This window comes from Oncorhynchus masou, chromosome 31 (genome assembly GCF_036934945.1).
Source record: "Oncorhynchus masou masou isolate Uvic2021 chromosome 31, UVic_Omas_1.1, whole genome shotgun sequence".
Lineage (NCBI taxonomy): Eukaryota > Metazoa > Chordata > Actinopteri > Salmoniformes > Salmonidae > Oncorhynchus > Oncorhynchus masou.
The window spans coordinates 46,601,893-46,624,519 of record NC_088242.1 but is presented as its reverse complement, the minus strand read 5'-3'; the positions used below and the strand labels follow the sequence as shown (position 1 = coordinate 46,624,519).

Here is a 22,627-nt window from a genome sequence, read left to right as displayed (position 1 = left end):
CATAGTTATGATGGTATTCACTATTACTCTACAATGTAGAGAATAGTAAAAACAGAAAAACCCTGGAATGAGTAGGTTGGTCCAAACTTTCTAAGCTACAATCTATATGCAATATTAAAGCCTAAACCCCCCCCTGCCTAATATGCCCTCTGACAGTAATGGATTCAAAATAGTCTAAACTATGTTAACGGCAGCATTACGCTTGATAAGAATGTATTGTACCTGTAACCTTGACCAAAAATGATCAAGTAACAAAATAAATTAAGTATTCCCTAAATAAAGTAGCCTGCACCACTAGGTAGAGAAGTGAGAGGTTAGTAGAGGGCAGTACCTTGGAGGTGGTGATCTTTTCCACATCCAGAGCGTAATCCAGCATCGGAGTGGCAGGGAAATGCCCCTTCACAAAGTCCTTCAGGATCTGGACTCTCATGTCGGGGTTGTTGATCTACAATTAAAATCAACACATTTAGATCGTTCTGCCAGCAAATATGTCAATGTATCCATTCTGCCACTGAGCTGTAGAGGTATACACACACACACACACACACACACACCTGAATTTATTTGATTTAATTGTGAGGCAATAAGACCAAGGACAGGTATCAAATCTTAATGCATACTTTCTTGCAAATCATGGTGTCAAATAACAAAAATTCTCATTAGACTTAACACAGGCAGCCCAATTCTGATATTTTGCCATTAATTGGGCTGCATGTTTAAAAGCATCCATACATCTGGTCTTGAAAAAACAGGTTTAGGATTATTTTAATCTACACTGAACAAAAATACACGCAACATGTAAAATATGCACTTTTGTCACAACAGTGCAATCGGAAAGTATTCAGACAACTTGACTTTCCACTTTTTGTTACTGTTGAGTTCTGAGAATATGAAATATACTTATTCATGTCACTGGGGGAGAGAGGGTAATGTATAACATTTACATTATGTTAGGATATGTTATTGTTGGCCATCAGAAATCCTATGGGAAGGATCCTCTGGGAGGAGAAGACACAGTCTAGTACCAGTCACCATGACAGCCGTGAGTTGGGGAGGAGTGAGCACTTTGGGGTAGAGGTCAGGTCAGATGATACAGATATCACTAAGGTTCTGTCTAGCAACAGATATCACTAAGGTTCTGTCTAGCAACAGAAATGCATTGGCTGTTCAGATGTGTAGGAGGAGACTCAGCCTAGGAGGAACGGTTATATATCAGTGCTTGTGTGAAAATGTCTTCATCTAATGCAGCTGCATTGATCCTCTATGAAGGCTTAAACAAGTTTATTCCTCCCAGTGTCTTGAGTTTTTTTACTCAGAATTAGAAGCTTAAAACATTGTTACAGCCTTATTCTAAAATTGATTCAATATTTTTTCCCCCTCATCAATATACACAGAATAACCCATAATGACAAAGCAAAAACTGTTTTTTAGACATTTTACGAAAGACAATGAAGAGCTCTCCAGTAGGTACCTAAACATTCAAAGGCCATTTTCTCAAAAGTGAGGTTACAAGTTGATCAATTTTCAAAGCAGAATTACTTTCCCATTGTTCCTGAAATGCAGTGTATGATATACCATTTTATAGTCTTGTGTCTACCTTTATCCAACGTAAAAAAAACAATATCACATGTTGCTACATAAGACCTGTCGTGACATTACCCTGTTTTATGAGGTTTATGACCCCCATAATCACCTTTCCCTCTTGGAAAGCCAAGAGAGAAAGAACTCTTTGAAAACCCTGTGTTAACATCAAAAGGTTGGGGAAAGGTACAATATTTTTGTAATCCAACCAGTTGAAAGTGTCCATTGGTACTTAAAGAATATGATGTCAGATCAGTTGGTGTCTGGGACATTATATCTGATGATAGGATGACATACATTGTATCATACTAGTTATCAGATTCACATGGAATTATTGTGCAATTTAAATGTTTAAATATGAACCTATTTGTGAAAATATTAAAATGTAATTTAGCTTCTAAATGAATTGTTTTCATACGTAAACTGTGCTCACTCAGTGGTAATGATCAAGTGAACAGACATTGGTTGAAAACTATGGAATACGCCCTTCTCTCCCCTAATACAAAAACCCGACGGAAATCGACCCTAGTTTCCGAAGACATTAGGAATGGTGGCTATACTTTAAAAAAAGGCTATTTTTGTTGTTGTTTGTTTAAAAAAAAAATAATTGTACCCCCCTTTTCTCCCCAATTTCGTGGTATCCAATTGTTAGTGGTTACTATCTTGTCTCATTGCTACAGCTCCCGTACGGGCTCGGGAGAGACGAAGGTCGAAAGTCATGCATCCTCCGAAACACAACCCAACCAAGTCGCACTGCTTCTTAACACAGCACGCATCCAACTCGGAAGCCAGCCGCATGCACTGCGCCCGGCCCGCCACAGGAGTCGCTGGTGTGCGATGAGACAAGGATATCCCTACCGGCCAAACCCTCCCAAACCCTGGCCAATTGTGCATCGCCCCACGGACCTCCAGGTCGTGGCCGGCTGCGACAGAGCCTGGGCGCGAAAAAGGGGCTTTTTCAACGTGGAGGTGACTATCCCCACGCTGGAAGGATGAATTTCAACAAGACCAGCCAGAATACAGCACGAGCTGATTATGGCAAAACGGTATGAACTTTGAACTCGTATTCAATAAAGAAGTGATACATCCTAGAAGTCGAGTTATCAGCTGCAGCTGTAAACGTACGTGGCCTAGGAAATTACAGAATCTCCTAATAAGAACGACAGGGTACAACGTATCCGCCCTACAACATTACGACCAGAAAGATTCGTCAAAAGGACAAAGGCGATCTCTGCTGGACAAACCAGTCTTCCATCTTCGATCCATCTATCGAAGTGCAGCTCGGTGAAAATATACATCTCACATTTTCCTTTTCTGAATGGGCGTATTTACAGATTCTGTATTTACAGTAGCATAGCTTCTCAAGGTCCGATAGAGACCCAATCCTTTTGTTCCTCAGTCTTCCTGCTCTTTCATTCAAACCCAACTCCCCTTCTTTGTGTAACCAGCTGTCATATCGGTTTAGTCCGCTAGGGACCTTTTATGACATGATTAGTAATCGATGTATGATTATTTAGAAAATAAACAATTGAAATAATTTGTTTGCCCGGGTTCGTGAAGATAACCAAGTACTTACGACAATCAGAATGAGACCGATAGAAGGTGATGATTAATAATTGACTGCTATTGATACAAAAGATCTTCAGATCTTTAAGAGTTTATTCGGAAGGTAGCAGCTCTATAAACACTCTTACGTGGTGCCCCAGGTTATTAACAAGTTAATTGTAGCATGGTTTAATTCAATCACGTAATCAAACTTTAGGTAATCAATTTGATAAAATAGCCTGTCATAATTTAATCAGTCCGACACAACAGACCGAATCAAGGATGTCAGTTAGAGAATTCATAAAAAAATGATTACTTTTACATAAGTATTCAGACCATTTACTCAGTACTTTGTTGAAGCACCTTTGGCAGTCTCGAGTCTTCTTGGGTATGACAATACAAGCTAGGCACACCTGTATTTGGGGAGTTTCATTCCTCTCTGCAGATCCTCTCAAGCGCTGTCAGGTTGGATGGAGAGCGTTTCTGCACAGCTATTTTCAGGTTTCTCCAGAGAATGTTCCAACATTCAGAGACTCGTCCCAAAACCACTCCTGCGTGCTTAGGGTTGTTGTCCTGTTGGAAGGTGAACCTTTGCCCCAGTCCGAGGTCCCAAGTGCTCTGGAGCAGGTTTTCGCCAATGATCTCTCTGTACTTTACGCCGTTCATCTTCCCCTGGACCCTGCCTGATTAGTGGAGTTCTGCAGAGATGGTTGTCCTTCTGGTAGGTTCTCCCAACTCCACAGAGGAACTCTAGAGCTCCGTCAGAGTGACCATCAGGTTCTTGGTCACCTCCCTGACAAAGGATCTTCCCCCCCGATTGCTCAGTTTGGCTAGGCGAACATCTCTAGGAAGAGTCTTGGTAGTTCCAAACTACTTTCATTTAAGAATGGAGGCCACTTTTCTTGGGGCCCTTAAATGAGACAAATGTTTTGGTATACTTCCCCAGATCTGTCTCTTGACACAACCCTGTCTCAGAGAACAGACAATTCCTTTGATCTCATGGCTTGGTTTTGCTCTGACGTGCACTGTCAACTGTGGGACCTTATATAGACAAGTGTGTGCCTTTCCAAATCATGTCCAATCAATTGAATTGACCACAGGTGGACTCCAATTAAGTTGTAGAAACATCACAAGGATGATCAATGGAAAAAAGATGCACCTGAGCTCAATTTCAAGTCTCATAGCAATGGGTCTGAATACTTATATAAATGTGATATTTCAGAAGAAAAAAAAATATATAAATGCAAACATTGAGAAACCTGTTTTCACTTGGTCATTATGGGTTATTGTGTGTAGATTGATGAGGGGAAAAAAACTATTGAACCCATTTTTGAATAAGGCTAAAAGTCAAGGGGTCTGAATACTTTCCGAATGCACTGCAATACCACAGATGTCTCAAGTTGAGGGAACGTGCAATTGGCATACTGACTGGAGGAATGTCCACCAGAGCCGTTAAAGCTAATTTCTCTATCATAAGCTACCTCCAACGCTGTTTTAGAGAATTTGGCAGTACGTCCAACGGCCTCACAACCACAGACCAGTGTATGATGTGTGGGCAAGTGGTTTTCTGATGTCAACGTGGTGAACAGCGTGCCCCATGGTGGCGGTGGGGTTATGGTATGGTATAAGCTATGGACAACGAACACAATTGCATTTTATCGACGGGAATTTGAAAGCACAGAGATACCGTGACGAGATCCTGAGCCTTATTGTGAGGGCCTTTTTAAAAAAGATACAGTATCTGTGACCAATAGACGCTTATCTGAATTCCCAATCATGTGAAATCCACAGATTAGGGCCTAATGAATTTATTTCAATTGACGGATTTCCTCATTTGAATGATAACTCAGTAAAATCTTTGAAATTGTTATATGTAGCATTTATATTTGTGTTAGTATATGCTCAGTAAAATAAATTGAGATGGAATCGTTCAAATTAACTGGAAATGTAGCTATATTTCAATCCTTGTAATTTACTGCTCACCGATTTGACCCTGTGCCCAATACCCATGATCAGCTTGCCATCCTTCTTCATCTTGTTGACAAACTCCATCGGCAGCATGCCGCTGTCGAACGCCTTGCTGAACTGCTTGGCCGCAGCATCCAAAGCTCCTCCAAAGCGGTCCCCCTGGGAAACAATATCAACAAAGTATATTCGTCTCTAAACTCTTACAAGTTAAGACAACCCCTTTTTGTCAGTGTCCCAGTAGTGGGCTATATCCAAAATCTCCACACTTTTCCTGAACGTACACAGATTCGTGCATTCATTTAACAAATGGTGGAAGCCAAAGATCTTGGCTGGAGAGAGCCTTAGACCAATGCTATGCTTTTTAAATCCAAGATGGAGAATGTGCAAGTGCAGAAGTAATGGTCTTTTGAAATCTTCCCTTTTTCTCATTCCCTTCCTTCAAGACCTTTAATCTGAGAGGTATGGAAGCCATTGGATAGATACTAATGGTAACTGGACTTGATGCATTTTCAAATTAGATTTCAGGAAGTCACACACAGTGTGTGTGTGTGTGTGTGTGTGTGTGTGTCCTCACAATGGTGAGCAGGCCGGATGTCAGGCTGGAGATTAGGTCCTTGCCGGCACGGGCACAGACTATGGTGTTGTGGGCACCAGATACGGCGGGCCCATGGTCTGCAGTCACCATCAGGCACATCTCAATGAACTGGCAGGCGTAGCGCGGTAACCTAGGGAAAAATCAAGATGTGGGAGGATAACTGGAGGGAGAAGTGATGGGGCCATGTCAGTGCACAACGCCAAAGTGGAGTGTGCATTCGTGTTCATTCATATACAGGCACGCAACGGAAAATGTTGTGCAACAGAAAAACAAAATCTGAAGGTAAAAAAAAGTCCAGGTAATCCTTCCAGGTGTCAGTCCTTCTTCCGTTTGGTGCTTAATGAACACACTCAGGTGTGAGAAATCTCTGGCCAATCAAAGACACTCCTATTTTGCCAATTGGCTTGGACCCTTTTACCACACGGAGCCCTGCTGATCCATGACGACTGGTCTACTGACGTAACAGCACGAGGGGGCTACAACAGACTTCTTCCGTCGTGACGTCCCTCTAAGGCCCCTGTGCTAGCCCCGGCCCGCTAGCTGTCTCACTGGACCCCTATGATCACTCGGCTACGCATGCTTTCCCCTAATGTCAACATACCTTGTCCATTGCTGTTTTGGTTAGTAATTATTGCCTTATTTCACTGTAGAGCCTCGAGCCCTGCTCAATATGCCTTAGTTAAACCCTTTAGTTCCACCTCCCACAAATGCGGTTTCCTCACCTGGTTTAAATGATGTTTCTAGAAACAATATCTCATCGTCACTCAATGCATAGGTTTACCTCCACTGTATTCACATCCTACCATACCCTTCTGTACATTATGCCTCAAATCTATTCTACCGTGCCCAGAAACCTGCTCCTTTTACTCTCTCTGTTCCGAACGTACTAGACGACCAGTTCTTATAGCCTTTAGCCGTACCCTTATCCTACTCCTCCTCTGGTGATTTAGAGATTAATCCAGGCCCTGCAGTGCCGAGCTCCGCACCCATTCCCCAGGTGCTCTCATTTGTTGACTTCTGTAAACGTAAAAGCATTGGTTTCATGCATGTAAACATTAGAAGCCTCCTCCCTAAGTTTGCTTTATTCACTACTTTAGCACACTCTGCCAACCCGGATGTCTTAGCAGTGTCTGAATCCTGGCTTATGAATACCACCAAAAACACTAAAAGTTCCATCCCTTAACTATAACATTTTCCGACAAGATCGAACTGCCAAAGGGGGCGGAGTTGCAATCTACTGCAGAGTACTGTCTTATAGTCGTGGCCAAAAGTTTTGAGAATGACACAAATATTAATATCCACAAAGTTTGCTGCTTAAGTGTCTTTAGATATTTTTGTCAGATGTTACTATGGAATACTGATGTATAATTACAAGCATTTCACAACTGGCTTTTATTGACAATTACATGAAGTTGATGCAAAGTCAATATTTGCAGTATTGACCCTTCTTTTTCAAGACCTCTGCAATCTGCCCTGTGTAACGGTTTTGACTTGAGGTCCCATCTGGTCCGTCAAGTCTACACCAATACAAAGGACTTGTGCAAAAGTCAGGATGGAAATAAACTTTTCATAAACCCTTAAAACATTGGAAAGAACTTCAAAAACAACTATATTCTTTTGCGTGGGTTGTATTAGCAACATCAATGATTACACACACATATTATTATATCACAATGAGTTCTGGTTCTTCTAGAAATGTCCTGTACCTCGGGCTTAAAAGAGTCCAGCCCGGTAAAGGAGTTCAGGGAACTCCCGTGACCTTAGTCACGCATGTTTGTCCGTTCATTCAAGTGTAGCGTAAACCCAGTATTAATCATACAATCAATATAACAATTATTTTACCACAGAACCTTAAAGCGTATCAACTCTTACTAAGTCCTCAACTACAACTACCTACATTAATCATCACCGTATACATGACATCAAAACAAATGAAATACCGTATACAAAAAGGTGGTAGTCAGTCGGTCAGTCAGACAATCCAATCCGCCAATAGATCTCCAGCGGAGAAAGGCCACGAAGAACGGAGAGGTGTAAGTCCACGGAAGCAAAGAGTGGATCCGATCCTGGGTAAACTCAATTAGGCTACAAAACACACGTTTAACGGCAACAAAACAACGGAATAGAGAAGCGTCGGGAACTGAGGGTTGAACACATCCTCATTCACGTCTCAATCACAACCCCCCTTTTGCGCAGCTGATGCTGGCTATTTAATTGGGAATTAAAGGGAAAGCGCCCTATTGGAAGGAGCTGCACTGAGACGGTTCAGAAAAATTCAGGGCCGTCACACCTGGCATGCTGTCAATTAACTTCTGGGCCACATCCTGACTGATGGCAGCCCATTCTTGCATAATCAATGCTTGGAGTTTGTCAGAATTTGTGGGTTTTTGTTTATCCACAAGTTCTCAATGGGATTAAGGTCTGGGGAGTTTCCTGTCCATGGACCCAAAATATTGATGTTTTGTTCCTCGATCAACTTAGTGCTCCATCATGCTGGAAAAGGCATTGTTCGTCACAAACTGTTCCTGGATGGTTGGGCGAAGTTGCCCTCGGAGGATGTGTTGGTACCATTCTTTATTCATGGCTGTGTTCTAAGGCAAAATTATGAGTGAGCCTACTCCCTTGGCTGAGAAGCAACCCCACACATGAATGGTCTCAGGATGCTTTACTGTTGGCATGACACAGGACTGATGGTTGCACTCACCTTGTCTTCTCCAGACAAGCTTTTTTACAGATGCCCCAAACAATCGGAAAGGTGATTCAGAGAAAATGACTTTACCCCAGTCCTCAGCAATCAAATCCCTGTACCTTTTGCAGAATATCAGTCTGCCTGTTTTTCCTGGAGAGAACTGGCTTCTTTGCTGCCCTTCTTGACACTCACACCTGCCTGCTGCCATTCCTGAGCAAGCTCTGTACTGGTGGTGCCCCGATCCCGCAGTTGAATCAACTTTAGGTGATGGTCGCTTGCTGGACTTTATTGGGCGCCCTGAAGCCTTCTTCACAACAATTGAACCGCTCTCCTTGAAGTTCTTGATGATCCGATAAAAGGTTGATTTATGTGCAATCTTACTGGCAGCAATATCCTTGCCTGTGAAGCACTTTTTGTGCAAAGCAATGATGACGTCATTTTTTCCCTTGCAGGCAACCATGGTTGACAGAGGAAGAACAATGATTCCAAGCACCACTTTTATTTTACCCCCCTTTCTCCCCAGTTTTGTGGTATCCAATTGTTAGTAATTACTATCTTGTCTCGTCGCTACAACTCCCGTACGGGCTCAGGAGAGACGAAGGTCGACAGCCATGCGTCCTCCGAAACACAACCCAACCAAGCCGCACCGCTTTTTCACACAGTGCGCATCCAACCCGGAAGCCAGCCGCACCAATGTGTCAGAGGAAACACAGTGCACCTGGCGACCTCTGTCCGCCACAGGATTCGCTGGTGCACGATGAGACAAGGATATCCCTACCGGCCAAACCCCATAAAATTCTGGAGTATATGCAAATTGCGATCATACAAACTGAGCACTTTGAAAATGTATATTTGAGGCATTCTCAAAACTTTTGGCCACAACCGAACTATCCAGGTCTGTGCCCAAACATTTTGAGCTTCTACTTTTAAAAATCCACCTTTCCAGAAACAAGTATCACACCTTTGCCGCTTGCCTTAGACCACCTTCTGCCCCCAGCTGTGCCCTGGACACCATATATAAATTGATCCCCCTCCCATCTATCTTCAGAGCTCGTGCTGTTAGGCTGACCTAAACTGAGACATGCTTAACACCCCGGCCGTCCTACAATCTAAGCTTAATGCCCTCAATCTCACACAAATTATCAATGAACCTACCAGGTACAACCCCAAATCCATAAACACGGGAACCCTCATTGATATCATCCTAACCAACCTGCCCTCCAAATACACCTCTGCTGTCTTCAACCAGGATCTCAGCGATCACTGCCTCATTGCCTGCGTCCGTAATGGGTCAGCAGTCAAACAACCACCCCTCATCTCAGTCAAACGCTCCTTAAAACACTTCAGCGAGCAGGCCTTTCTAATCGACACGGCCCGGGTATCCTGGGAGGATATTGACCTAATTCCGTTAGTAGAGGACGCCTGGTTAATCTTTAACTTTTGTGGTAGGGGGCAGTATTGGGTAGCTTGAATGAAAAACGTGCCCAAATTAACCTCTTGAAGCTAGGGGGCACTATTTTTATGTTTGGAAAAATAACGTTCCCAAAGTAAACGGCCTATTTCTCAGGACCAGATGCTAGAATATGCATATAATTGACAGATTAGGATAGAAAACACTAAAGTTTGTCTGAGTTAAACAGAACTGATATTGCAGGCCAAAACCTGAGGGAAATCCAATCAGGAAGTGCCCCTGTTTTTGAAATCTCTCTGTTCTTATGCATCCCTATTGCGCATTTAAAGGGATATCAACCAGATTCCTTTTTCTGTGGCTTCCCTAAGGTGTCAACAGTCTTTAGACATAGTTTCAGGCTTTTATTTTGAAGAATGAGCGTGAAGGATCACATTGCGTAAGTGGACAGGTGGGGGCACTCAGAGTGAGTTGGTGAGCAATTGAGTAAGACTGCCATTGTTCCTCCCGCTGTTATGGAAAAAGCTATACACTCGGTTGATATATTATCGAATACATATTTTAAAAACTACCTGAGGAATGATTCTAAAAAAACGTTTGACATGTTTATGTGGACATTATGAAGACTATTTGGAACTTCCGTCTGCGTTGTCGTGACCGCTCTTTCCTGTGGATTTCTGAACATAACGCAACAAACAAACGTCGGTATTTTGGGTATAAAAATAATCTTTATGGAACAAAAGGAACATTTGCTGTGTAACTGGGAGTCTCGTGAGTGAAAACATCCGAAGATCAAAGGTAAACAGTTAATTTGATTGCTTTTCTGATTTGTGTGACCAAGCTTCCTGATGCTAAGTGTACATAATGCTATGCTAGGCTATCGATAAACTTACAAAAGTTTGGATTGCTTTCTCTGTAAAGCATAATTTCAAAATCTGAGACGACAGGGTGATTAACAAAAGGCTAAGCTGTGTTTTCCTATATTGCACTTGTGATTTCATGAATATTTTCTAGTAATATTATTTGACTGTTGCACTATGCTATTCAGCGTTGCTGATGACAAGGGGAGGGGTGGTTCACTGCCTGCGACTCAGCCGTAAAAGCTAGAATATGCATATAATTAGTACATTTGGATAGATAACACTGAAGTTTCTGAAACTGTTTGAATGAGGTCTGTGAATATAACAGAACTAATATGGCAGGCAATAACCTGAGAAAATATCCAACCAGGAAGTGGGAAATCTGAGGTTTGTAGTTTTTCAACTCAGCCCCCATTGAAGATAGTGGGATATGTTTCACTCCCCAAGGCTTCCACTGGATGTCAACAGTATTTAGAACCTATTTTGAGGATTATACTCTAAAGGAGGGGCTCATAAGAGCTCTTTGAGCGAGTGCCACAGCCTCGGTCTGGCGCACTCACGTGAAAGGTGGCTAGGTTCCACTTAATTTGTACAGACAAAGGAATTGTCTGGTTGGAACATTAAGTTTTATGTTAAAAACATCCTAAAGATTGATTCCATACTTAGTTTGGCATGTTTCTAAGGGCTGTAACGGAACTTGTTGAACTTTTCGTCCGAGGTTCGGCGCGGCCTGAAAGCGTTTTTGTTTACCAAGCGCCGTAACAAAAGAAGATATTTGGACATAACTGATGGACATTATCGAACAAATCAAACATTTATGGTGGAACTGGGATTCCTGGGAGTGCATTCTGATGAAGATCATCAAAGTGAATATTTAAAATGCTATTTCTGAGTAATGTTGACTACCCAATATGGCGGGTATCTTTTTGGCTGCTTTGTCGAAAGGCTGTACTCAGATTATTGCATGGTTTGCTTTCTCCGTAAAGTTGTTTTGAAATCTGACACAGCGGTTGCATTAAGGGGCGGCAGGGTAGCCTAGTGGTTAGAGCGTTGGACTAGTAACCGGAAGGTTGCGAGTTCATACCCCCGAGCTGACAAGGTACATCTGTCGTTCTGCCCCTGAACAGGCAGTTAAACCCACTGTTCCCAGGCCGTCATTGAAAATAAGAATGTGTTCTTAACTGACTTGCCTGGTTAAATAAAGGTAAAAAAAAAAAAAAAAAAAAGAGAAGTTTATCTAAAGTTCCATGTATAATAGTCGTATCTTTATCAATGTTTATTATGAGTTCTCTGTAAATTGATGTGGCTCTCTGCACAATAACCGCATGTTTTAGAACTATTGTAAAACTCAGATCTTTTTATATAAATATGACCTTCATCAAACAAAACATACACGTATTGTGTAACATGAAGTCCTATGAGTGTCATCTGATGAAGATCAAAGGTTAGTGATTAATTTTCATCTCTATTTCTGCTTTTTGTGACTCCTCTCTTTGGCTGGAAAAATGGCTGTGTTTTTCTGTGGCTTGGTGGTGACCTAAAATAATTGTTTGTGGTGCTTTCGCTGTGAATTGTTTTTGAAATCAGACACTGTGGCTGGATTAACAAGAATTTAATCTTTAAAATGGTGTAAAATACTTGTATGCTTGAGGAATTTTAATTATGAGATTTTTGTTGTTTTGAATTTGTCGCGCTGCACTTTCACTGGCTGTTGCGGGGTGGGGGGGGGGGGGGGGGGTTCCGCAGTCCCAAACCGAGACAGGTTAACCTGTTGAAACTAGGGGGCACTATTTTCATTTTTGGAAAAATAACGTTCCCAAAGTAAACGGCTATTTTGTCAGGACAAGATACTAGAATATGCATATAATTGACAGCTTAGGATAGAAAACACTAAAGTTTCCAAAACTGTAAAAATATTGTCTGTGAGTATAACAGAACTGATATTGCAGGCGAAAGCCTGAGAAAAATCTAATCAGGAAGGGACTCTTATTTAGAAAGCTCTGCGCTCCTATGATTCCCTATTGAGCAGTGAATGGGATATCAACCAGATTTCCTTTTTCTATGGCTTCCCTAATGTGTCTAGTGTCACAATACATAGTTTCAGGCTTTTATTTGAAAAATGAGCCTGAACGACAACATTGCGTCAGTGGTCAGCTGGAGGCTCTGAGTGATGTGCGTAATAGACAAATGCGACCATTGTTTCTCTCTTTCCTACTAAGAAGCCACCTGTCCCAGTTGATATATCATCGACTAGATATTTGAAAAACACAGAGGATTGATTATAAAAAACGTTTGCCATGTTTCTGTCAATATTATGGATCTAATTTGGAATATTTTTCGACGTGGTCGTGACCGCAGTTTCCGGTGGATTTCTCAACCAAACTTGAAGTACAAACGGAGGTGTTTCGGCTATAAAAATAATCTTTATGGGACAAAAATCAACATTTGCTGTCTAACTGGGAGTCTCGTGAGTGAAAACATCCGAAGCTCATCAAAGGTAAACGATTTAATCTGATTGCTTTTCTGATTTTCGTGACCAAGCTGCCTGCTGCTAGCTAGGCATAATGCTATGCTAGGCTATTGATAAACTTACACAAATGCTTGTCTTGCTTTGGCTGTAAAGCATCATTTCAAAATCTGAGATGACAGGGTGATTAACAAAAGGCTAAACTGTGTTTCAATATATTTGACTTGTTATTTCATGAAAATGAATATTTTCATCGCATTGACTGATATCCCCAAAGACTGGAAAGCTGCCGCGGTCATCCCCCTCTTCAAAGAGGGAGACACTGCTACAGATCCATATCTATCCTACCCTGCCTTTTTAAGGTCTTCGAAAGCCAAGTTAAACAGATCACCGACCATTTCGAATCCCACCGTACCTTCTCCTCTATGCAATCGGGTTTCCGAGCTGGCCATGTGTGCACCTCAGCCACGCTCAAGGTCCCAAACGATATCATAAGCGCCATCGATAAGAGACTATACTGTGCAGCTGTATTCATAAACCTGGCCAAGGCTTTCGACTCTGTCAATCACCACATTCTTATCGGCAGACTAAACAGCTGTGGTTTCTCAAATGACTGCCTCGCCTGGTTCACCAACTACTTCTCAGACAGAGTTTAGTGTGTCAAATCGGAGGGCCGATTGCAGTCTATGGGGGTGCCCCACAGGGTTCAATCCTTAGGCCAACTCTTTTCTCTGTCTGCATCAATGATGTCGCTCTTGCTGCTGGTGATTCTCTGATTCACCTCTCCGCAGACGACACCATTCTGTATACTTCTCGTCCTTCTTTGGACACTGTGTTAACTAACCTCTAGACGAGCTTCAATGCCATTACAACTCTCCTTCCGTGGCCTCCACCTGCTCTTAAATGCAATTAAAACTAAATGCATGCTCTTCAACTGAACGCTGCCCACACCTGCCCACCCGTCCAGCATCACTACTCTGGACGGTTCTGACTTAAAATATGTGGACAACTACAAATACCTAAGTGTCTGGTTAGACTGTAAACCCTCCCTCCTTCCAGACTCATTAAGCATCTCCAATTCAAAATTAAATCTAGAATCTGCTTCCTATTTCGCAACAAAGCATCCTTCACCCATGCTGCCAAACATACCCTCGAAAAACTGACTATCCTACTGATCCTTGACTTCGGCGATGTAGTTTACAAATTAGCCTCCAACACTCTACTCAGCAAATTGGATGCAGTCGATCACAATGCAATCCGTTTGGTCACCAAAGCCCCTTATACTACCCACCACTGCAACCTGTATGCTCTGGTTGGCTGGCCCTCGCTTCATATTTGTCGCAAATCCCACTGGCTCCAGGACATCTATAAGTCTTTGCTAGGTAAAAGCCCCGCCTTATCTCAGCTCACTGGTCACCATAGCACACGCTCCAGCAGGTATATTTCACTGGTCACCTCCAAAGCTAATACCTACTATCCTTCCAGTTATCTGCTGCCAATGACTGGAACGAACTGCAAAAATCACTGAAGCTGGAGACACATATCTCCCTTACTATCTTTAAGCACCAGCTGTCAGAGCAGCTCACATATCACTGCACCTGTACATAGCCCATCCAACTACCTCATCCCCATACTTATTTTGCTCCTTTGTACCCCAGTATCTCTACTTGCACACTCAACTACACATCTATCACTCCAGTGTTTAATTGCTATATTGTAATTATTTCGCCACCATGGCCTATTTATTGCCTTACCTCCCTTATCTTACCTCATTTGCACACACTGTATATAGACTTTTTCTACTGTATTGTTGACTGTATGTTTGTTTATTCCATGTGTAACTCAGTGTTGTTGTATGTGTCGAACTACTTTGATTTATCTTGGCCAGGTCGCAGTTGTAAATGAGAACTTGTTCTCAACTAGCATACCTGGTTAAATAAAGGTAAAGTAAATATATTTTTTTAAATTTAATTTAGGGGCAGGGAGAAGATGAGCAACAGGACTTCAGACCTGGAAGATCCTGCAATGTGTATACTAGGGTCCAGTTCATTAGTCACTGACCAAACAGAATGGACTTCTGTCTCTTTGCTAGGGGGCCAGACTGTACTCTCACCTGCGTTGGAACCAGAGCAGGCCCAGCACGCCTCCCAGGCCCATCTCTTCCTTGAACACCTCTGTGATGGGCATGCCTGCGTATATGAGCTCCTGGCCACGCTCGTCACAGATGCTGGTCATGAAGGAGGCGGGCTTGCGGATCAGACCCAGCTCCTAGGGACACAGAAGGAAAGACAATAGATATGGTTTTGTTAAAGGGGTAATCTGCAGTCCCAATAATAACAAAGCGTGCAACTGCAGATTGCCCAAACAAGGAAATGGAATGGAAAACCATTATAGTCTCCCAAATAGATGTTATCCACCCCCAAAAATCAGAAGGTCCACACCTTGTACTATTGTCAAAGAGCATGTTTGTTTTTAGTGTTTTATAATAATACACAAACTTTTCAGCTAAAAGCATTCTTCAGTGCGTAAGCTTAGTGTCTTGGGGAAGAAGATGGATAATGAAGCAAGCTCTGATGCCAGTACCCTGGGGAATTTCAACACATTGGTTTTTACCAGTATCATGACCCAACAGAACCATTACTGCTGCCTATATTTAGATCTTCACACCAAAAAAACAAATCAATAATCAGCCACTTATGGCCATCAGATATTATCATATATATTTTTATGTGATTTATGATATACAGCAGCTTTATAAAGTTCACACACACCTTCACTTGGATAACATTTAGGATAACATTTAGATTAGACACTGGCCTACACACAACACCCCATAATGTAAAGTGGAATCATGTTAGATTTTTTTTTTTACACATTAATAAAAAAATAAAAAGCTGAAATGTCTTCAGTCATTAAGTATTCAACCCTTTTGTTAGGGCAAGCCTAAATTGTGACATTAAAACAGTTAGGAGGATGGATCAAGAACATTGTAGTTACTCCACAATACTAACCTAATTTACAGAGTAAAAAGAAAGAAACCTGTACAGAAAAAAAATATTCCAAAAACATGCACACTGTTTGCAGCAAGGCACTAAAATAATACTGGATTAAAAAAAAGAGTCCTTAATACAAAGTGCAATGCTTGGGGCAAATCCAATTCAACACATTACCGAGTAACACTCTCCATATTTTCAATCATAAATGTAACCTTAAGTGCATCATGATATGGGTATGCTTGTAATCATTAAGGACTCGGGAGTTTTTGCATAATAAAAAATAAATGTAATGCAGCCATGCACAGCCAAAATCCTAGAGGAAAACAGTGTTCATTCTGCTTTCCACCAGACACAAACAAATTCACCTTCCAGCAGGATAATAACCTAAAACACGAGGTCAAATCTATACTGGAGTTGCTTAACAGAAAGACAGTTAATGTTCCTGAGCGGCCAAGTTACAGTTTTGACTTAAATCTATTTGATAATCAATGGGAAGACTTAAAAATGGTTGTCTAACAATGATCAACAAACCAATTTGACAGAGCTTGAAGAATTTGTTAAAGAATAATGGGCAAATATTCTACAATCCAGGTGTGAAAATCTCTTAAGAGATTTACCCAGAAATACTCAGCTGTAATTGCTGCTAAAGATGATTTTTAACATGTAGGGGTGTGAATAATTATGTAAATTAGATTGTATTTAATTTGAAATACATTACTTAGGCAAAAAGGTAAAAAATTAAATATAAAACTTTTCACTGCCATCATGGGTTATTATGGGTCAATTTAATCCATTTTGAATTCATGGTGTAACAAAATTAGGAATAAGTCAAGGGGTATTCTGAAGATACATTCAGTTATTTTGAAAGTAGAGTACTAGGTCTTCTTACCCTTGCCCAGGAGTAGTCCATTGGCACTGTTGGGGGTGGAACCTCCTGAGCGGGAACAATGGTTCCATTGGCCACCAGTTCATCATACACTGTCCTGTTATGACCCAGAAGCACAGATTAAAGTTATCATGGACAGATCTTTTAGTATAATTTTGTGATTTCATGACACATAAGCCAAAATGAAACCAAGACACTCAACCAGCAATTTTCAAACCTCTCTAGCACAAGCACTGGTCCACAGAGATGGCGCGATATTAGGCTATTAATGCATTTGATGGCTAGAATAATGAGTTTGAAGTGCTCAATTGAATTGACCTTTTAAGCTACTGAAAATGTTACTTAATGTAATTAAACTAAAACTCATTCATTATATTTAATCTTGAGCGTGTTTGAAGCGCTTTAAAGTTTAAAATTGATGACCCCGTCTTCAGAGAAGTACTGTCTTCATGGTGACAGTATCTGTGTTGTTTGACAGTTACCTGATGACGTCACCCAGTTCGTCAAAGCTCTTGGGAACAAAGGCTCCTGCATCCCTCAGAGCTTGGTTCTTAGCCACTGCCGTTTCAAAGGCCTGATTAGCACAGGCTCCAGCATGGCCAAACTGCACCTGTAGAAGGCATCGGTGTACTCAATTACAAACAATCCAGACAGAATACAGGTTTAGTTTGGTCTAGGTTCTAAAATATTCAATGGCCCGTCAATTTTTAAATATATATATATATATGTATATATATATATAAATGTGTGTGTATATATATATATATAAAAGTGTGTGTATATATATATATATATATATATATATATGTATACATATATATATGTGTATATATATATATATATATATATAAATGTGTGTGTATATATATATATATATATGTATAAATGTGTGTATATATGTATAAATGTGTGTATATATATATATATATATATATATATATATATGTGTGTGTGTATATATATATATATAAAATAAGTGTGTGTGTATATATATATGTATAAATGTGTGTGTATATATATATATGTATAAATGTGTGTGTATATATATATATGTATAAATGTGTGTGTATATATATATATGTATAAATGTGTGTATATATGTATAAATGTGTGTATATATGTATAAATGTGTGTATATATGTATAAATGTGTGTATATATGTATATATATATGTATAAATGTGTGTGTATATATGTATATATATATGTATAAATGTGTGTGTGTATATATATATATATAAATGTGTGTGTATATATATATGTATAAATGTGTGTGTATATATATATGTATAAATGTGTGTGTATATATATATGTATAAATGTGTGTGTATATATATATGTATAAATGTGTGTGTATATATATATGTATAAATGTGTGTGTATATATATATAAATGTGTGTATATATATATAAATGTGTGTATATATATATATATGTATAAATGTGTGTATATATATATAAATGTGTGTATATATATATATGTATAAATGTGTGTATATATATAAATGTGTGTGTATATATATAAATGTGTGTATATAAATGTGTGTATATATATATATATATAAATGTGTGTATATAAATGTGTGTATATATATAAAATGTGTGTATATAAATGTGTATATATATATATATATATGTATAAATGTGTGTGTATATATATATATATATATATATATATATATATATATATATATAAATGTGTGTGTATATATATATGTATAAATGTGTGTGTATATATATATGTATAAATGTGTGTGTATATATATATATATGTATAAATGTGTGTGTATATATATATGTATAAATGTGTGTGTATATATATATGTATAAATGTGTGTGTATATATATATATGTATAAATGTGTGTATATATATATATATAAATGAGTGTATATATATATAAATGTGTGTATATATATATGTATAAATGTGTGTGTATATATATAAATGTGTGTATATAAATGTGTGTATATATATATATATATATATATAAATGTGTGTGTATATATATGTATATATATGTATATATATGTATATATATGTATATATATGTATATCTATGTATATCTATATATATCTATATATATCTATATATATATATATATATATATATATATATATATACACACATATATATACACATATATATACACACACACACACTAGTTGGGAGAACAAGTATTTGATACACTGCCGATTTTGCAGGTTTTCCTAGCTCTATTTTTTTAAATATAGGTACACTTCAACTGTGAGAGACGGAATCTAAAACAAAAATCCAGAAAATCACAATATATGATTTTTAAGTAATTAATTTGCATTTTATTGCATGACATAAGTATTTGATCACCTACCAACCAGTAAGAATTCCATCTCTCACAGACCTGTTAGTTTTTCATTTAAGAAGCCCTCCTGTTCCCCCCTCATTACTTGTATTAACTGCACCTGTTTAAACGACACCTGTCCACACATTCAGTCAAACAGACTCCAACCTCTCCACAATGGCCAAGACCAGAGAGCTGTGTAAGGACATCAGGGATAAAATTGTAGACCTGCACAAGGCTGGGATGGGCTACAGGACAATAGGCAAACAGCTTGGTGAGCAGGCAACAACTGTTGGCGCAATTATTAGAAAATGGAAGAAGTTCAAGATGACGGTCAATCACCCTCAGTCTGGGTCTCCATGCAAGATCTCACCTCGTGGGGCATCAATGATCATGAGGAAGGTGAGGGATCAGCCCAGAACTACACGGCAGGACCTGGACAATGACTTGAAGAGAGCTGGGACCACAGTCTCAAAGAAAACCATTAGTAACACACTACACCGTCATGGATTAAATCCTGCAGCACACGCATGCCCCCCTGCTCAAGCCAGCGCATATCCAGGCCCATCTGAAGTTTACCAATGACCATCTGGATGATCCAGAGGAGGAAGGTCATGTGGTCTGATGAGACAAAAATAGAGCTTTTTGGTCTAAACTCCACTCGCCGTGTTTGGAGGAAGAAGAAAGATGAGTACAACCACAAGAACACCATCCCAACCATGAAGCATGGAGGTGGAAACATTCTTTGGGGATGCTTTTCTGCAAAGGGGACAGGGCGACTGCACCGTATTGTGGGGAAGATGGATGGGGCCATGTATCGCGAGATCTTGGCAAACAACCTCCTTCCCTCAGTAAGAGCATTGAAGATGGGTCGTGGCTGGGTCTTCCAGCATGTCAACGACCCAAAACACACAGCCAGGGCAACTAAGGAGTGGCTCCGTATGAAGCATCTCAAGGTCCTGGAGTGGCCTAGTCAGTCTCCAGACCTGAACCCAATAGAAAATCTTTGGGGGGAGCTGAAAGTCTGTATTGCACAGCGACAGCCCCGAAACCTAAAGGATCTGGAGAAGGTCTGTATGGAGGAGTGGGTCAAAATCCCTGCTGCAGTGTGTGCAAACCTGGTCAAGAACTACAGGAAACATATGATCTCTGTAATTGCAAACAAAGGTTTCTGTACCAAATATTAAGCTCTACTTTTCTGATGTATCAAATACTTCTGTCATACAATAAAATGCAAATGTTTTACTTAAAAATCATACAATGTGATTTTCTGGATTTTTGTTTTAGATTCAGTCGAAGTGTACCTATGATGAAAATTACAGACCTCTACATGCTTTGTAAGTAGGAAAACCGGCAAAATAGGCAGTGTATCAAATACTTGTTATCCCCACTGTGTGTGTGTGTATAGATGTGTGTGTGTGTGTATAGATGTGTGTGTGTGTGTGTATATATATATATATATATATATATAAAAAATAAAGGGAACACTTAAACAACACAATGTACCTCCAAATCAATCACACTTCTGTGAAATCAAACTGTCCACTTAGGAAGCAACGCTGATTGACAATAAATTTCACATGCTGTTGTGCAAATGGAATAGACAACAGGTGGAAATTATAGGCAATTAGCAAGACTCCCCCAATAAAGGAGTGGTTCTGCAGGTGATGACCACAGACCACTTCTCAGTTCCTATGCTTCCTGGCTGATGTTTTGGTCACTTTTGAATGCTGGCGGTGCTTTCACTCCTATTTAACCAGGTAGGCCAGTTGAGAACAAGTTCTCATTTACATCTGCGACCTGGCCAAGATAAAGCAAAGCAGTGCGACACAGTTACACATGGAATGGTCAATAACACAATTGAAAATCTGTATACAGTGTGTGAAAATGAAGTAAGGAGGTAAGGCAAGAAATAGGCTATAGTGGCGAAGTAATTACAATTTAGCAATTAACACTGGAGTGATAGATGTGCAGATGACGGCAAAGTATAAATAGTGGTGTGCAAAAGAGCAGAAAAAAAATATATGAGAATGAGGTAGGTAGTTGGCTGGATGGGCTATTTACAGATGGGCTGTGTACAATAATCCATGACAATGAGACAATTAGGGACAATAAGGGGCGGCAAGTAGCCTAGCAGTTAGACCGAATACCCGAGCAGAAAAGGTGAAAAATCTGTCGATGTGCCCTAGCGCAAGGAATGCTCTCTGTAGCCAATGTTATTAAGACTTTAAACAGGTTAACATTCACAAGGCTGCAGGGCAAGATAGATTACCATAACTCATACTCATAGTACGCAGTGACCAGCTGGCAAGTGTCTTCACAGACATTGTAGAGGTAATTGTTAGAGAGGGGTAAAGATAGATGGTTTTTGTACCGCTACCAGATACACCAGCAGAAGAGACCACCTAGAGTGTAGCCTGTTTGCCAGAGGTGCATTATTAGTTCACCAAAGGCACTGAACATAAAAGGGAGCACAGCACAAAGAGCAATTTTAGTGTAAAGCACTGGAGCTAGAAAGAGAAATTGGCTAAGCAGTTGGATCCAGGCTTGAACGTGTACTCGCCAGTCAGACTCAATCCTTGGTTGTTTGTCTGACAAAAGCTTGCAACAATGTTGCTCGTAATCCATGTGATCAGAAGATAGAACGATTCCAACTCATCAGGAATAGCACGATAACAAAGGCAATCAAATATAACTTTTATAAACTAAACACGCTGAAACTAAGCAAGACTTCTGCAGAGTTGCATGTGCAATCAAAACTGCAGTGTCAACCGAGAGTTCCTACACAGAGCCAGAAGAGCCATCTTTATTTCCTCCTTCCTCACTGCTGCTGCACTCTTAAAGTGGCAGCGCACGGTGAAGGCTCTGCGCAGGATTTCGCCACAACATTTTCAACCTCTCCCTGATCCAGTGTGTAACTACATGTTTCAAACAAGACTACCATAATTAATGTGGCCAAGAAATAAATTACTATTGTCCCATAGCACTCACATCAGTAGCCATGAAATGCTTTGAAAGGTTGGTCATGGCTCACAACACCACCATCATCCCAGATACCCTGGACTCACTGAAATGTGTATACTAACACAACAGATGATGCAATCTTTATTGCGCTCCACACTGCCCTTTCCCACATGGACAAAAGGAACACCTTCATGAGAATGCTGTTCATTGACTACAGCTAAGCGTTCAAACGCTTAGTGCCCTCTAAGCTCATTACTACGCTAAGGACCCTGGGACTGAACACCTCCCACTGCAACTGGATCCTGGACTTCCTGATGGAACAGGGTAGGAAACACATCCGCCACTCTGA

General features: G+C 40.2%; 1 protein-coding gene across 5 annotated transcripts in view; it reads right to left on the bottom strand.

Annotated features, from left to right (window-relative positions):
* LOC135524027 (ATP-citrate synthase) overlaps positions 1-22,627 on the bottom strand; it is a 147,111-nt gene that overhangs the window by 37,507 nt on the left and 86,977 nt on the right. For all 5 annotated transcript variants that reach the window (XM_064951153.1, XM_064951151.1, XM_064951148.1 and 2 more), the window contains 6 exons: positions 17,478-17,605; positions 16,999-17,092; positions 15,227-15,381; positions 5,669-5,819; positions 5,110-5,253; positions 332-445 (listed from right to left, as the gene is read on the bottom strand). In XM_064951153.1, coding sequence (XP_064807225.1) covers positions 332-445; positions 5,110-5,253; positions 5,669-5,819; positions 15,227-15,381; positions 16,999-17,092; positions 17,478-17,605 — 786 coding nt within the window. The remainder of the gene's footprint in view (positions 1-331; positions 446-5,109; positions 5,254-5,668; positions 5,820-15,226; positions 15,382-16,998; positions 17,093-17,477; positions 17,606-22,627) is intronic.